This window comes from Miscanthus floridulus, chromosome 6, assembly GCF_019320115.1.
Source record: "Miscanthus floridulus cultivar M001 chromosome 6, ASM1932011v1, whole genome shotgun sequence".
Classification (NCBI taxonomy): Eukaryota; Viridiplantae; Streptophyta; class Magnoliopsida; order Poales; family Poaceae; genus Miscanthus; species Miscanthus floridulus.
In genome coordinates this window covers 129,583,364-129,601,106 of record NC_089585.1, presented here as the reverse complement: position 1 = coordinate 129,601,106, position 17,743 = coordinate 129,583,364, and the positions used below count along the sequence as shown (strand labels likewise).

The window sequence follows — 17,743 nt, the reverse complement described above, 5'->3', positions numbered from 1 at the left end:
CGTACAATTCTTCAGACGGCACCAGGAGCAAAGAAGCTAATGGATTCATATATACTCCTATTATGCAATAAAATTAGACGACTGCAGTCTGCAGATCATGAGTAAGAGAACAATACGAATTCCTAGAGAGAGAGAGAGAGAGAACAATATGAAATGAGATCCCGTACGTGGGGCATGCATGTAATTGACTTCTTGCCACTTGTTAGTTGTTCGATTCTGTTGTTACTCCGATTTGCTGAATATCGTTTTCTCGTGATGGAAAACTAAACTGGCAGAGTTCATATATATATGTGCTGCAGATACAACTAGTAGTGCTCACCATGGTTTCAGTCACGGGTGGAGCTACCATAGACCCCCCAGACCCCTTCTTCGGTTCTTCCTCATCTCCGGCTTGTTGCGGAGAGCTTCCGCGACATGGAGGAGCGAGCGGCGATAGAGAAGATGGAAGAAGATGCGACCGTTACTAGGCCTTTTCTTCAGTCTAGCAGCAGCCCACTGAAGGCCGACGGTGGTGCAGATACGACTAGTAGTGCTCACCATGGTTTCAGACTTTCAGTGCGGCTAGCAGCTGCCGGTAATGGCTGAGATACATGTTGTGTGAATGCAGACGCAAACACCACTTATGCAACTGCTTCTTTGCTGTGCGTTTACAGGAAATTGGGTGGGCTTCTCTGTCAAGAAAAATGGGAAGAGGAAGAGAGAGATTCAGAGGACACTCAGAGTACGTATTGAGCTGTCAAAAGGAGAGCAACGGGCATTAAACCCCAGCGGTGAGATACTGAGATAGCTCACGGCCGCCATAACTCCCCGAGCTACTCTTGTTCAGATGCAGAGTCGTGGCGGTAGTAATGTTCAGAGGTGAGGTAAGGCCAGGGCCAGCCCCAGCATCCTGCTGTCATGGTCGTCGAGGTTCACGTGGTTGTCTAGATCTCTTGACTGCTGACCTATGCTCTTGACTTTTCTACGGTGGCCCTGGCTGCTGACTGGAATTCGTGACTTGCATGTTGACCGGTTGACCCCAGGTCTCTGATGGATGTGCTGGTGCACTGTGGACCTGTGCTGCAGTGTGTTCTGTTCTCTCCTCCACCGTGGTCCGTGGGAAACGGAACAGGCCAAAACAGCAGCAATGGCTATACTATCCTTGGGCCTTGGCGAGAGGAGTCTGCCCATGGGCCAAGCCGAGCCAAGGATGCGTGCCGGAACGACGTTTGACATGGGCTTCTGATTATTCCAGAGTGTTGGACCGTGGATGCTTGTGCTGACCCACGAGGACTTTTTTTTAGAACAAAGAAACTTTATATTACTTCAGTTATCAGCGTGAGAGAATACATCAATATCTATATCTATATCTATATTTATACCTAATAATAAATACCTAAAATTTCCGGCTATTTTTTTCGTCCAACTCCCCCTAACTACCAATAGTTGAGAGTTTATTCCGTCTAGACTTATATGACCATAAATAGTTAGGACAAATAGATCTCTCAAAACCTGAATAAACTGAATAGGAATAGGAATCCTAATTCAAATAAAAAATAAATTAAATAAAATCTTATTTTATTTTATATATAGCAAAGCGTCTCCTTCAACCCGGCTTTTTACTTCCCATAACATAATACGTCAACCATATTGATGCCCGCAATCCGAAGTTTGTGCCCAGCAAAGAGTCCAGTCCTACCATGATGCGTTGGCATTGGTGTCCGGCAAGAGACCCAGTCCTCCTCCGGGTGCATTAGCTTAGAATCAATCAATAATAAGCAAAACAATCCAAATCACATCACACCAAAAAGAAAAAGAAAAGAAGAAGCGAGCAAACTGCACGGCTAAGAAGAAAGAGGCAGCGCTAGCACCTGCGCTGGTTCTTGTGCTAGGCATGCTGGCCATGCGCATACACGTTCGACGAGTTAGAATAATATCGGTTACTCCAAAAAAAAAAGAATAATGGCATGTTTGGCTTATCTTAAAGCAAACCATTTGAGCCGCTGCTGCTGTCAGGTTGAGATACAAAAATATTGTAGGTACAGTACTTTTCAGCAGCCACAGCCATGGCAAGAAGCCATTGGTCCGCTAGCATTGAACGTCCCGAGCTCACCGTAGCCGTCGCGAGCGCTGCCCCAACCATACATATCCTCCAAACTAGGTATGCTCTTTTTTTCACGCGTCGCCTGTTTTTTTTTTCCAAGCTTTATAAGCATTTGCTTCAATCGTCAGTCTTCAACTTCTAATTTAGTCATTCCCCGTAACTACCAATAATAATATAATAATAAATATAATAATATCATACGCCTTTAAGCCCTTGACCTCTTTTTTAAGAAATATTTTTTCATCACTAAACTATTGGTACAATTCTAATTAGAAATAAAATGTATCTTATTGCTACAACCTTGCTCAGCCGATATGGTTCAATCAATCAAACTGTGGACTGAAATCTGAAGTTAGTTGTTCAGTTTAGTCTAACAAATATCTTTTCAAGTGCAGTTCTAGACGAAATTTTATACAAAGAGTAAAATATAAAGAGATATATGTTATTTCGATCCTTGTTTATCTTAGATGTTTGGTACTTTTTTCTCCCATTGCAACGCACGTGCATATTTGCTAGTAGAGATAAAAAGTCTGGAATATCATGCAACCACATACATTCAGAATTTGAGACGAAAGTAAACTTGGTCGTATAATGCGCAGTCATGTGTTGCTTCCCTGCTTACATGAGCAAAAACAAAATATGTGCATTGACTACTAAGTTCCTAGATTTGATTTAGCAATGGAATAACAACACACCTATTAGTAGCTCTAGAATTCCATAGAGCCACTAGTTCTTGACAATCCGTTTCAATAATCACCTTTGTTAGTCCGAGATTCTTTATCAGTAGCACCGCATCATGGTAAGCATAAGCTTCGATAGTAAGAGCATCAGGTATCAACTCATGTTGTTTACATTTGGCTGCTATAAATTGACCTTGTTCATTACGTAAAACCACTACTGAGGCACCTTGATAAGTTTCAATTTTTTTAGAAGAAAGGGTTTCCCTTGCTTTTGTATTATCAAAAGCAAAGACGTTTTACAGTTCTAGCGTATAGGCGCGCCCGCCTAAATCAAGGCTCTAAGCCAAACTGAGACACAACCTCAGGTCTACTGACATTACACGGCGTATTAGTCTGACCCGAAACGACTGATCCCAAAGGCTGAGCACCCAATAGATCCCACCCTGATGATGTATTGATCACGACTGGCATCCACTGTTGTTGAGGGGGCAAGCTTGCTCTGTTCTCTAGCTATTGCACGAATTCCTCCACTATCAGTTGAAAGGTCCTAATATGACTAGAGGGGGGGTGAATAGCCTATTTAAAAATATATAAACCAATTAAATCAATTTGATTAGTATGACAAATAGCCAAATGCAAACTTACTCTAGCTCTACAAGGGTTGCAAGCCACCTATCCAACAATTCTAGTTACTATGATCACTAGACACATGATTTGCTAAGTCACTACTCACTAAGAGCTTTCACACTTGCTACACTAAATAGCTCCACTAGATGAACTTAAACTACAAAGCAAGCTCTCAATTCTAGCTACACTAAAGAGCTTGTTACAACTAGTTTATGAGAATGTAAATGAGTGGGTAGGGTGATTATACCGCCACGTAACGGAGTGAACAATCATAAGATGAATACCAATTCAATCACCAGAAGAACACCAAAGGGTAAGAGACAACCAATTTTTCTTCCGAGGTTCCCGTGCTTGCCGGCATGCATGCTAGTCCCCACTGTGTCGACCAACACTTAGTGGTTCGGCGGCTAAGAGGTGTTGCACGAACCTCGTCCACACAATTGGACACCACAAGATCCTACCCACAAGTGAGGTAACTCAATGACACGAGCAATCCACTAGAGTTACCTTTCGGCGTTCCGCTGGGGAAGGCACAACACCCCTCACAATCACCATGATCGAAGTCGGAGACAATCACCAACCTCCACTTGACGGTCCTCGCTGCTCTAAGCCATCTAGGTGGTGGCAACCACCAAGAGTAACAAGTAAATCCCGTAGTGAAACATGAACACCAAGTGCCTCTAGATGCAATCACTCAAGCAATGTACTTGGATTCTCTTCCAATCTCACAAAGATGATGAATCAATGATGGAGATGAGTGGGAGGGCTTTGGCTAAGCTCACAAGGTTGCTATGTCAATGCAATTGGCCAAGAGTATGAGCTAGAGTTGGCCACACGCCTTTAAACAGAGCGCCCAACGAAATAGAGTCATTGGCTTCTCAGTCCTCTGAAATTTGGGTTGACCAGACGTGCTGGTCAGGTTGACCGGACACAGTACCCCAGTGTCCGGTCCTCAGATTTTCACCATGTGTCCCCGGCTTCAAATGCTGATCGCCCAATCTCAACGGTCATCAGTGCACTTAAGTTGTGACCGGACGCATAGGCAAGCTGACCGGATGCACCACGCCCATGTCAGGTCCTCACGCGCCTACGCACCAACATCCAGCGACCAGACGCACCGATAGAATGACCAAACGCTCCAATAACATGAAGTCCGGTCACTTCTAGAGAGCATCCAGAGCCGCATTTTCTCGATCGGACGCGTTCGGTGTACCTCGACCGGACCTAGCTCGGCGTCCGGTCCTCCTCCTCTTCTCTATGCGTCGCCACGTTAGCAGGACCGGATGCTGAATAGTGTTCAGCCAGAGTCTGGTCACATGCGTCCGGTCTCAGGCCAAGAGTAGCCCGAGCACACCATTGATTTTATAAATGATCAAACGCTGCTCCCCTGAGTCCAGTCACCACATGACCGGCATCCGGTCATTGTTTCATAGTGACAGTCATCTCCTTTACTTCACTAACTTCTCCACCCTTACTCAAATGTGTCAACCACCAAGTGTATCACCTTGTGCACATGTGTTGGCATATTTTCACAAATGTTTTCAAGGGTGTTAGCACTCCACTAGATCCTAAATGCATATGCAATGAGTTAGAGCATCTAGTGGCACTTTGATAACCGCATTTCGATATGAGTTTCACCCCCTTAATAGTACAGCTACCGATCCTAAATGTGATCACACTCGCTAAGTGTGTCGATCACTAAACCGAAAAGCTCCTATCAATTTCACCTTTGCCTTGAGCTTTTTGTTTTTCTCTTTCTTCTTTTCCATGTCTAAGCACTTGATCATCACCATGCCATTACCATCATCATGATCTTCACCATTGCTTCATCACTTGGAGCAGTGCTACCTATCTTATAATTACTTTAATCAACTAGGTTAGCACTTAGGGTTTCATCAATTCATCAAAACCAAATTAGAGCTTTCAACAGTCTAGTTTCTGGGTTGAGTAGCGGCACCCACCTTCTCGCCATCCTGACAGTCTGCAGCAACACTCTTTTCATACCTACCCATGTAACACCCTAAAAACACATCTCATTTCTCAGCTTCCATAGAGACCAAATAACTGATGAAGTAACAACATTAGTAAACTTGTGGCGTTTATTTGCCACCCAAAACCGAGCAATCGATTCAAAGTTAGCCCCTATATCCTGATTCAGTAACTCGCTGATAATAAGCCATATATTTCTAGCAACACAACATTCAAAGAAGAGGTGAGAGATCGATTATTTCTCGCTACAGAACAAGCAGGTGGGATCACTCACTTCCCTGTGTTTGCCTAGATTGTCTCTTGTTAAAACTCTATTATTAGAGAGGAGCCAAAGGAAGAACTACACCCTTGGTGGAATAGTAAGCTTCCATATTGAACCTACAAACATTGGGGTGACCCCCTGTGATTAATCACAGTGTACAGAGATTGGACTGAATATTTACCCGAAGAAGTGTAATGCCACAGAATCTGATCTTCCTCTTTAGAGAGGGAAACTGACTCCAACAGACTACATAACTCTAACCAGGGATTCATAGTACTAGTCAACACACATCTTCTGAAGGTTAGCATAAGGTTTTCCCCATCCCAAACCTCATGTAAAGTTTTACCTTGCTGTTCGTTAATAACGTATAGGGGCTAATAAATTGTAGCTAGGCTAATGTTACCCAACCAAATATCTTCCCAAAATATGACTTTTCTACCATTACCAATCACCCACTTAATACCCATACGGGTTGCCTGAACCGCCCAAAGTACTCCTTTCCAAAAAGGAGAGACCCCAACCGTTGGGCAGCACAACATATTGGGGTCTGCAGTTTTGTATTTGAAATTAACAATGCTTCTCCAAATAGCATTCGAATTCAAGTGATGTCTAAAAATCCAAGCACCTAGAAGTGCTAAATTTAAACTCCTCATATCTGGGATACCTAGACTGCCAACATCTTTTTCTGAGAGACTAGTTGCCAGCTAGCAAGATGATATTTATGATGATCTACACTATCATTCCACAATAAATGACCCATTTGAGAATTAATCATGTCAATAGCTCATCATGGAAACTTGATTACAGAAAGCATATAAATGGGGATGCTTGCTAAGCAAGCTTTGAGCAAAGTAAGTCTTCCTGCATAAGACAATAGCCTACCCTTCCATCCAGCTATCCTTTTAATTATTTTGTCAATGACAGGTTGCAAATCTTGCTTTCTCAGTTTTGTAAAGTGTAGGGGAACTCCTAAGTATTTTATTGGAAAATCACTTTTCTTGCAACAAAAAATCTTTGCAAAGCAGTTTGCATCGTCTTCCTCTAGGCCTATGGTTAGAAGAACACTTTTGTTATAATTAATTTTCATACCTGACATTTGCTTGAAGCAAACCAATAGCCACTTTAAAGTGCTTGCTTTTTCTAGGTTATTCTCTAAAAATAGTAAGGTGTCATCCGCATATTGTAGGCTAATGATACCTCCATCAATTACTTGAGGAAGAAGCCCAGTTATAAGATTTTGTTTGGCAGCTTTCATAAGCATCCTTGAAAATACATCAGCTACTAGATTGAATAAAAGGGGGACAAAGGGTCCCCCTGTCTCAACCTCTTCCCAGGTTTAAAATAACTATTGTTTTCATCATTCATTCTAATACATAAGGAGCCACATCTTACCACTTTCCTAATCCAACTAATCCATCTTTCCCCAAACCCTCTAGACTTTAGCATGTCCTCAAGGAAGCTCCAACTCATCCTATCATACGCTTTTTCGTAGTCAAGTTTAAGCATAACTCCTTCTTCCTTACTTCTATGTACCTCATGAATAATTTCATGGGTAGCAACCACACTTTCCAGTATATATCTGCCTTTAATAAAGGTTGTTTGGTTTGAGGCTATTAATCTATCTGCAACCACCACCAATTTGTTATTCAGCATTTTGGCAAACATCTTAAAACTGCAATTGAGTAAACTGATAGGCCTAAATTTCTTAAGGATTTTGGCCTCAAGCTCCTTTGGGATCAAAGTAATCATGCCATAGTTACATCTATCAAGATCTAACTAACCCTTCCCAAAACTATTAACTAACATCATCAAATCTTTTTAATAACATCCCAAAAGACCTGATAGAAGAGGAAAGGGGGGCCATCAGGGCTAGGTGCACCATCCGCATAGGACCTAAAGACAGTTTCCTTAGTTTCTTCTTTAGAGAAATCGGCCTCCAACAAGTCATTCTCCAAAGAAGTCACCTTTTCATCTTCCATCCAAAAATCATCATCTAACTTCACACCACTGGACTCCTCATGCCCAAACAGTGATTTGTAAAAATCCACTGCATGGTTCAGCATCTTATCATTATCCTCAATCCACCCATCCGGACTTTCTAACCTAATGATCTTTTTCTTTCTATTTTGTTGGTTTGCTACAGCCTGGAAATAGGTTTAATTTTTGTCACCTTCTATGATGTTTCTATCCCTAGACCTTTGTTTAGCTTTGATTTCTTCCATCCTCCACACAGCTTCAAGCTCAGCAGTAATGCTTTTCATCCTCTCCTTCTCTCTCGAATCACGACCTCTCTCTTCTTGCAAAATGTTCAAAGCATCAAATTCCTTAAGAAGTTCTTGCTTCTGTTTCCTAATACTAGCATTAATATTAATAGCCCAACCTTTGATCTTTTTCCTAAGCAGCCTAGTTTTAAACTACTAGATGTCCAAAGGATCATCATAGGCACAAGGTGTGCTCCAAACATTCTTAACTAACTCTTTAAAACCTAGTTGCTCAAGCCACTATTTTTTGAATCTAAAGAGACTTGGTTTTTTGGGTATTTTCGCTCCTAGGTTTAAGACCAGAGAGACATTATCACTTCCTACTCTAGGTTTGGCAGTCACAAAAGCAAGAGGATATCTCTGTTCAAAATTAACAGTACAAAAGATTTTGTCCAGGGCTGCCAAAATGGGTTTATCCTGATTATTTGTCGATGTGTAAGATCTGGTTGAGTTTTTAAGCTCCACCAGGCCCCATTTGTTAATTAGGTCTTGAAAACTATCTGCCCACTTCTGATTTATTTGACCATTACTCTTTTCCTTAGCCGTGATTGTGATATTAAAATCACCTCCTAGCACAGTTGGACCATCCCAGATAACTAGGAGGCTTTCTAGTTCAGCTAAGAAATCCAACTTTCCTTCCTCATAAGGGGAGCCATGAACCACCACTATTCTCCAAACAAAACTATCCTGACAATTTCTAATAATATCAGCCACACTATATTTTCCAATTCTCCAAGCTATCACTTCAAATTTCCTCTCATCTACACCCACCAAGATACCACCAGCAGTACCATTGGCAGGGAGAAAATGCCACACAAAATCTTTATTAATATAATTCAAAAAAGATTCATTGAAAGATTCTTTTTTAGTTTCCTAAAATCCTATAAAATCAAGTTTATTATCATTAACAAAATCGGTAATGCACTAAAGACGACCCTCTTTATTTAGGCCTCTCACATTCCAAAATGATCATATCATTGTTAACTATCTAATTATTTTGTGGGCCTTTGCCTGTAGAGACAACTAGGGCCCAAGACTGATCAACCAGTGCATCATTCTCTTTTCTAGGTGTTTGAACAACACCATTCAAAGGTGGAAATTCAGAAACTAATTCTTCTAAATCCAAATTACTAGAAGATTAACCTCATGGTTATCTTCTTTAAATTGTTCACAAGTAAGCGTCTCTTTATTTTTGAAGTTATCAATAACTTTATTAGCTGCAATAGCATTACTACCAAGGCTAATATTCACGCATTGAGCTTTGTAGAGTAAATCTGAATTGCTTTCAAAAGCAAATGACTTGGGTGGTTTACCTTTTTCCAAGTTCCTATCTGCTTTCAGATCTTGAGCCTTTTGCAGAACAGTGCGACCATCATCTTGGCCTCTCCTTGGTCTTGGAATTCTCTCTATAGGCCCCCATCTTGGTTTTCTTTTCTGATTTTTCTTAGCTTCATCTTGAATATTAGTTATAGTCTCACCCTTGTCCTGTATCAGTCCCAAGTCAGCTAGAGAGAGATCAGCATCTTCATGTGTCCCTTCATCCATACCATCATCCAGCAAATCATATTCATCATCAGAGTCCTCCAATTCCATTTTCTTAAGCAGCCTAGAGCATTGATCGGAGATGCCTTCTCTTGAAAGCTGCATCAAAATTCACCTTAATTACGCCATCAAGAGGGGGGCACCAACGAACTTTCTTCATCAGCTTGCAAGCGGGGCAGGTTGTGGACAGCTGCCAGGCCGCAACGCTTGCCGCTAATTAATCCTGTGGGTTTGTGTTGTCCGCCTCTTCAATGGCGCTGCTCATATTTGTTTCATGGGCTTGGTGGTTAATACCTGCGAGCCCGCATGACCCGCAAAGCACGCCGCGGTCAGCACGAACAGTGAGCGCTTATCGAACGCCGTCGGCCCATGCCGCCCGTCGGTTCCCCGCTCTCAACTTGGAGATATTCCCGTTGGTCCTTGGCCCTATCATGGGTGTGTACACCTCGGAGATATTCCCGCTACAGGAGCACACGTTGGGCTTCATGGTCTCAACCGCGTTACCGGTGGGCGGTAGGCATATCTCCATGGCCTTCCTGTGTCTCTAGATGGGCATCACCATCGGCGGCAGCTTCTTCCTCTAATCCGGCATCGCCACGGTCGCATGAATTTTCTTCCTCGCCTGCCTTCTGGAGAACCGCGGTCACTCGCTCGTTAGGATTGGCCCTGACCCCAAGAAAGTTTTGATGAGGGCGCTGGCTGGTGGGAGTGGATTGGATCATGTCGTTGCCACTGCTAAGTCGAACCACCAAGGAGGGCGACACCGATAGGGGCGGCGGCGGTAGTGATAGAATTCGAAAGAGGTTGAGAGGAGGGCGACACTTGAAAAGCTGCGGCAGCCACTTCTTGCGGGACTAGCGGGTTGCAGTGCGTTTTCTCTTTATCCAGTGGACTTAACAGGCTAAATGATAATGGTCCGCAAATAATTAGTGGCCGGGCCACAACAGTCGCATCAGGTTATTTTGCGGGGCGGCTTGGTGGGTAGCGGTAAGAACCCGCCCGCCTGCATCCGTATTTCTTCATTTGCATCTTCAAAGGGTATGTTGATGGCGAGCTAGAATGGATAAGATCAGTTGTCATTTCCCATGCCCACCGGCAAGGTTGATATATAGAGATTGATGTTTCTCCATACTTTCTTCTCTTTCTTGCTGCCCATAATGCCCACACGGCGCATAAGATAGATTCACATTTCTCTTGCGAACAAAATGCAGTATAAAAAAGGTCCCGACTCCAAGTAGTTGGGTGCAGGTTTGCATGGATAGGAATATAATTATTGATAACACGCCACCAAAAACTTTAACCTTTGGGGGAATTTTTAGTTTCCAAAGGTTTCGCAAATTGGGTTGTTTTAACTTACTGAACTACAAGCAATGTTATTTTTAAGAAGGACAACCATTCTTCAATTAGAAAACAATAAACGATAGGCTGACCTTATCGTGCTTTTTTGAACTCCAAGCCCATGTATCTTTGTCAAGTCTTCCAAGAGGAAATCTACTCACTGCATTTTCATCATGAATAACGAAGTTATCCCAAAGAGCTTGTGTGTTCTAGGACATTCCATCCGGAGATAAGAGTTCATGAACCTTTTCAGCTTGTGCTTCCGGCTTTCTATAAATAGGATTAAAGCCTAGATTGTTGGGAATCCATTGATCATTCCATATATTAATTGTATTTTCATCTTCAACTCCTTTGATGAGCCCTTTTTCTAAAACTTCCCTTCCTTTTAAAATTGCCTGCCATGTGTGAGAACTTCCTCTTTTCTTCCTTGCTGTCATAAAAGAGCCATTATGAAAATGCTTTCCACATAGTATTTTTGCACAAAGGGATTCTGGTCTAGTTAGTAATCTCCAGCCTTGTTTGCCTAACATAGCCAAATTGAAATGGTGAAGGTCTTTGAAGCCCATTCCACCTCCTTGTTTAGTGTAAGCTATGTTAATACATTTTCTCTAATGCATTCTTCTTTTTTCCTCATCTCCACCCACTAGAACCGAGATATAGCTGAAGTAATTTTCTTGCAAGGAGTCTTTGATAGTTGAAAACAACTCATCGAATATGTAGGTATTGATTGTGCTACAGCCTTGATAAGAATTTCTCTACCTGCAGCACTTAACTTCGTTTCACACCAGCCACTTACCAGATATCGTATTCTACCCCATCAGAATCTTGGTGGAGATGGGCCATGGTTCGTCTCAGCATCGGCGCGCCTAGGCGGCGGCGGCTCAATTTGTTGGTCGTCTCATCTGCTTTTGTGCTTGATCATGCATGTCACAAATGGCGGCGGTACAAATGTCAATGGCATAAGCATGGATGCTGCGGTCGCCGGAGACAACGTACCCACACACGGCGCATCATAAACCCATCCAAAATGCATGGATGGAAAGATAGCATAGCATACAATAGCTTATCATCACACAAATATTAATTAATAAAAACTTGTGTAATAAAGGAATTAAAAAACAAAACAATTATGCTGCAGGTGCATGTTTAAGTTCACGAAATATAATTGTACACATTGATTTGTCTGTTTAGTTTTATAGTGCTCCGAATGGTGTGTCTCCCTCAATAAACTAAGTTCCGGTGAACGAATCATTGATTTTAGTCTTCTAGTGCTCCCTATGGTGTGCTCACATTTTTTTGAGCAAAGCGTCACCCTTCTTTATTCATTAGGATAACTAGAACAAACTCCCATCAGGAGGAGCAACAAACCAAACATGTCTTTCTACCAAAAAGTTTACAGAACTCACGAGGATCAACATTTGACCGTTTGCCTTCATGAACAAACTCCACCCTTGTGAAGCTTCCCATCCGAGTCTTGATTTCCAGTATGATTGGCCCGTACCTCCCAAAACCCTCACCATGGATGCTTGCAACTGCATTGACACAATCGCTCGCCACCCAGAGGGTTTGGAGGCCCAAGTCATTGGCCAGAGCTAGGCCCTCGGGCATGCCACCACCTCGGTTGTTTTCGGGTCGGCACAGCCCTCTAGGACCAACGTCAAGGCGCCCAGAAAATTACCATCCTCGTCCCTGGCCACGGCCGCTGCCAAGGCCTTTCTTGAATTTTTGGAGATCACCTCATCCACATTAACCTTCGCAAAACCCCTTGGTGGCTTGATCCATCGTGGTGCTGGATCGCCCACCGCTTGCTGTTGCTTGGTGCTTGGCTTGATCATCTCCAATTCACTAATGAATCGCTCCACAAAATTGTTCGTCGAGAACGGACTCTGAAAGTTGTTCTCGAAAAGTGCCTGACATCGTGCGTACCAGATGGCCCAAAGACGGACAACCACCCGTGTGAGCTCTTCATGCTTGAGCGCCGCCATCACCTCTGCTAACCAAACTCCGTCCGGCGTTTCTATCTGGCTTATAAAAGCAGTAAGATCCTCTTCTCCAGTTTGGGTTCTATAAGCAATCCCAATTCAAGGCTCATTAATTTTGACACTACAAGGCCAAGATGGACCTTGGGCGAGCCCACTAGAACCTTTGAGCTAGTCAGCCCTAGTAGTCATGAGCCCTTCTACGGTTTTATATTCCTCTCCTTTAGCCTATTTTCTGCGAATAATCAACACAAGAAAAAAAAAGAAAATCAAAGTGGAAAAGGATAAGATTATTGTATATAAACAACATTATTGTGGTGTCATACAAATGTTTAGAATATGGAGCTAAAAGTTTGTGCATAATGCGGGTTAGAAACACTGTGACACAGATCTGATCCTAGTAGAGAAAGTGGAGTAGTGATCAATGAAAACTCGCACTTCGTTCATTTTTTCGTTCCCGTTCTTTGCACATTCAAATAGCTATGGGCAAAAATAGGGTTGCAGAGGTCATGTAGAAAACTTTTCCACAAATTTATGTAAAAAACCTATATTGAAAAGGTTATGATAAGAAGTTATGGTGATAAGTTCTATCCTGTAAAATATTATGCACAAGAATTATAACATTGTAACTTTCTAAGTATAAAGTTGCAAAAAAATATTTTTTTTTTAAAAGTGTGATGGTTTGCTGGTTTTTAACATAGTATCGCTGATTAGTGGAGTCGGAGATCCCGTATTGAGTCCATTCTCTAGTGAACCGTCTTCACCAGTTTATCAAACAAAACAAGGCCTTGAGGTTATGTTAACTCACACAAAAGCAGCAGCTCGGGGGGAAAAAATGGAACTGGTTGAAGGATAAAATGCTACGGTAATCTGTGTTTTACCGGACAATAGCGCAAGAGGGACAATAGTAAACTGCAAATTGGGAGATAAAGCTCCGTTCGACTTATCTTATAATCCGCACTATTCAACTTGTTTTTTTAATCGGAACATTATTTTTCTCTCACAAAAATTCAGTCATAACAGTATTTTCAGTCAAGTTTTAGCAAGCCAAGCGGGCCCAAAATACTACGGTAACCGTGAAGTCCACGCATATGGCTGAGGAGATACGCAAAGGACACCCCAAGACTCTCCTGCATGAGTGCAGGTTGTCCATCCTTTCTCCACTCATTTCAACTCTCAAACGCGGACCATCCACTGCCATCCGGCTCGTTGATACTAACAGGGAATTTTATACCCAAATGTAGCAACAATAATAATGCTCCAACGCTGTTCACATATCACTTCTGTTTACGCAACACTAACATGACATGGTTGAATACTGAGTTTTCTAGTCCCAAATGCCCGTAAAACAGAAAGAAACAGGAAGAACTGAGTGCGATATATATATATTTATATATATAGATGACGATGACAACCAACACGCACTCTTGCATGAACTGCAGATGGGCATCATGGATGGCTATCCAAGAAAGCCAAACACCCAACACCACCTGTCTCTGATGGACGCCCCCGCCGGCGCAACCAGCAGCACCACCCACGCACCTCCGGGGCCTCACCACCATGCCACCGCGAAGAAGAGGCACCACTCCGGGCGCACCAAGACCATCCTTCTCTTCGTCGTCACCAACTCCATCTCCATCCTCCTGTCGGTCTCCTTCTCGCACGTCACCGGCCTTGGGAGCGGCGGCGACGGCGGGGGCGACTCCGCGCTCGACTTCGCGTTCAGCGTTCTCTCTTCCAGCCAGAGCCTCGCCGTCGACCTCCACAACCGCATCGAGGCCACCGACTCGATCATCAAGAGGCTCATCTCCAATTCTGGCAAGATGAAGCGGGACGCGCCGCTGCCGAAGCTGACGCCGGAGGAGGAGCTCACGGTGGCGCTCGGCCCGCACACGCTCCCGTTCGGCTACACCCCGAACCTCGACTCCGACAAGCTGTACCCAGCGGTCGGCGCCGCGTGCCACCGCCACCGCGACGAGCTCAGGAAGTACATGCGGTACAACGTGAGCGGCGACTGCCCGTCCGACGAGGCGTTCGCGGAGCGGCTGATGCTCAAGGGGTGCGAGCCGCTGCCGAGGCGCCGGTGCCGCGCGGGCGGGCCCGCCGGGTTCCCGGACCCGACGCCGTTCCCGGAGAGCCTGTGGGTGATCCCGGCGGACAAGTCCGTCTCGTGGGCGCCCTACGCGTGCAAGAACTACTCGTGCCTCGTGGACCGCGCCCGCCGCCCGGGGAGAAACGACCTCGACTGCAAAGCGTGCTTCGACCTCGCCGGCAAGGAGCAGCGGCGGTGGGTCGGGCAGGGCGGAGACCTCGACTACGACATCGACACCGTGCTGTCGTCCAAACCGCGGGGCACGATACGGATCGGCCTGGACATCGGCGGCGGCACGGGCACGTTCGCGGCGCGCATGGCGGAGCGCGGACTCACCGTGGTGACCACGACCCTGGACCTCGGCGCGCCGTTCGGCGCGTTCGTGGCGTCCCGCGGGCTTGTCCCGCTCCACCTCGGCGCCGTCGCCGGGCGGCTCCCGTTCTTCGACGGCACCCTGGACATCGTGCACTCGATGAACGTGCTCGGCAACTGGGTCCCCGGCGCGGTGCTGGAGGCCGAGCTGTACGACATCTACCGCGTGCTCCGGCCGGGCGGGATATTCTGGCTGGACCACTTCTTCTGCACCGGGAAGGAGCTGACCGAGGTGTACGTGCCCATCATCGAGGGCGTGGGGTTCCGGAAGCTCCGGTGGAACACCGGCAAGAAGCTGGACAAGGGGCCCAACGCCGACGAGTGGTACATCTCGGCTCTGCTCGAGAGGCCCATGATGTGAGAGTGCGAAGAGATCCGGAGACGGAGGAGTGCGGTGATGATAGTGTTAACGGGAAGAAGTAATAATGGTAGATGTGAAACTGTATTTTGATGTTTAACTGTTGTTTATTTATTGGGTGTCAGGCATCCTCTTTTATCAATTAAAGTTTGGAATCTTGGAAGATTCAGAACCGCATCGGTGGCCTTTGGCTCTGCACTGACACGCTTCTTCATTTGTGTATGGACAGTAGTATGGTGTATGCTAGTTGTTTTCCATATAATAACTGAAAATAAGAACCTCTTGATGTTCTCCCCGTCCAAGCTCGGCAAAGGGTCCGGCAAACAGTCGAGGCCACGAAAGTGTCAGTGAACATGATCCGCAGAAAACGCGAAATCAAACAGCATTTTGTGTGGCCGAAAACAGAGCTTTTTGAGGAAGGAAGCAGGAATCAAATTGCTGATGCTATGGCAGAACCGAATCAACCTTTCCTGATGTTTTTCTGATGCTACGGGAGTGTTCGGCTGGTCTTATCGGCCAACTTATTCGCTGGCTATAAGTCATGGTATATTATTTTTTTCTCTTAAAAGATCTATATAAATCAGCACCAGCGGCTTTACAACCAGCCGAACGAGCCCCCTTCGGTCCGAAAGGGAAAATGCAAGCCATGTATGACAATCACTCAGAAGCTGACATTGACTGAGATGGCTAGCCTAGATGGAGAATGCGATGCGAGGTCGGGAGAGAAGCCGCGCTTCAGAAGTTCAGATGTTTGGGTCGGGTCGGGAGGATGAAGGGGAACCAGGGGGAGGGGATCTGAGCAGCTAATCTGCCATTGCCGAGCTTCCCTGCTTCAGTATTTGGCCTTGGCCCTCTCATTCCTAATCGTCTCACCAGACCTAATCCAACACCGTATCGAATCAAATCTGCGCGACTGGCATTCGTGGATCTAGTATTTCTCCCTCTTAGGTCGATTGGATGAGTCTCCTCTAACTAAACAGCATGTTCGCTTGTTGGTTTCCGTCAGGGCTTATCAGCCAGCCAACAGTGTTTTCCTCTCACAACAAACCAACATCAGCGGGGCTTATCGGCCCAGAAACCAACCAACGAACACGCCGTAAATCCCCTAGATGGCCTCAAGAATGTCATTGTCGTTGGAACAGTACAACTGAATTCCTGTGTTTAGATCCTTACTCTTGTCTGAGGGCCTGTTTGGAACGCGGGAATTTCACAGAAATCGTGTAGGAATTTCACGGGAATCAGTTCAATTTCACAGAAGAAACACAGGAACAAGAAATATTTCCCGCATTCCAAACATGCCCTGAATCTCTGGATCACAACATTGTATCTGAAGGTTCACAGTGTCGCTATCTGAAAGCTTAGCAAGATCATATGGACCGAAACTCGATTGTTCAACTCCTCCTACTGGATATCAGATGAACTTGAACAGACCAAATTTAGTTGACTTGGAGGTTGGTTTGTAATATAGCATGACCAGCTATACTATATCTGTCAACGTTAAACAATAAACTCTACTTGGTGTTTCTCGTTTATCTCAATTATTTCAGCTTGGTTTCTTCAAGATGAGTGACATAGACCTTTCATAATCAGTGCTCTCTACATTCCATATTATAAGCCATTCTAGCTATTTTAGATACGGAATTTTCCTTTGTACTTAAATATACACTACTCCCTCCATCCATCCCATAATATTTGACGTTTTATACTCTCTTACGAAGACCAATTCAGAAGATAAAAGACCAATACCCCTAAAAAAAGTAGAGATGGAGATGTATTGAAAAAAAGAAGGAAAAGATATATTGGGAGAGAGAATGCATTGCGAAGTGAGAGTAATAACTATTTGGGACAAAATTTGAATGCTATAAGATCAAGTATTTTGAAACGGAGGAAGTATACCTAGATGTATTATAAATTGTAAAGTAATATATCTAAATCTAAAAAAATCAAAACAATCTTATAATTTGGAATGGGAAGAGTACGTACGTACTCTACAACAATAATAATACGAATTTGGCGGTTATAAAAAATGAACGTGGAAAAACAAAACCAACCACCTATTGAAACCCTCCTAGTCTACAGTGCACCGGGTCTACTGGCCGTAAATGGACACAGCACGACGAGGACAGTGGCAGTGGCTTTGGCTCTGCGCCGAGCACCCAC

At 44.4% G+C, this 17,743-nt stretch overlaps 1 protein-coding gene across 1 annotated transcript; it reads left to right on the top strand.

Moving 5' to 3' along the window:
* Positions 1 to 14,086: 14,086 nt before the first annotated feature.
* Positions 14,087 to 16,020, top strand: LOC136459597 (probable methyltransferase At1g29790). The gene has a single exon (XM_066459439.1). The coding sequence runs from the start codon at positions 14,099 to 14,101 to the stop codon at positions 15,584 to 15,586; it is 1,488 nt and encodes a 495-aa protein (XP_066315536.1). The 5' UTR covers positions 14,087 to 14,098; the 3' UTR covers positions 15,587 to 16,020.
* Positions 16,021 to 17,743: the final 1,723 nt, after the last annotated feature.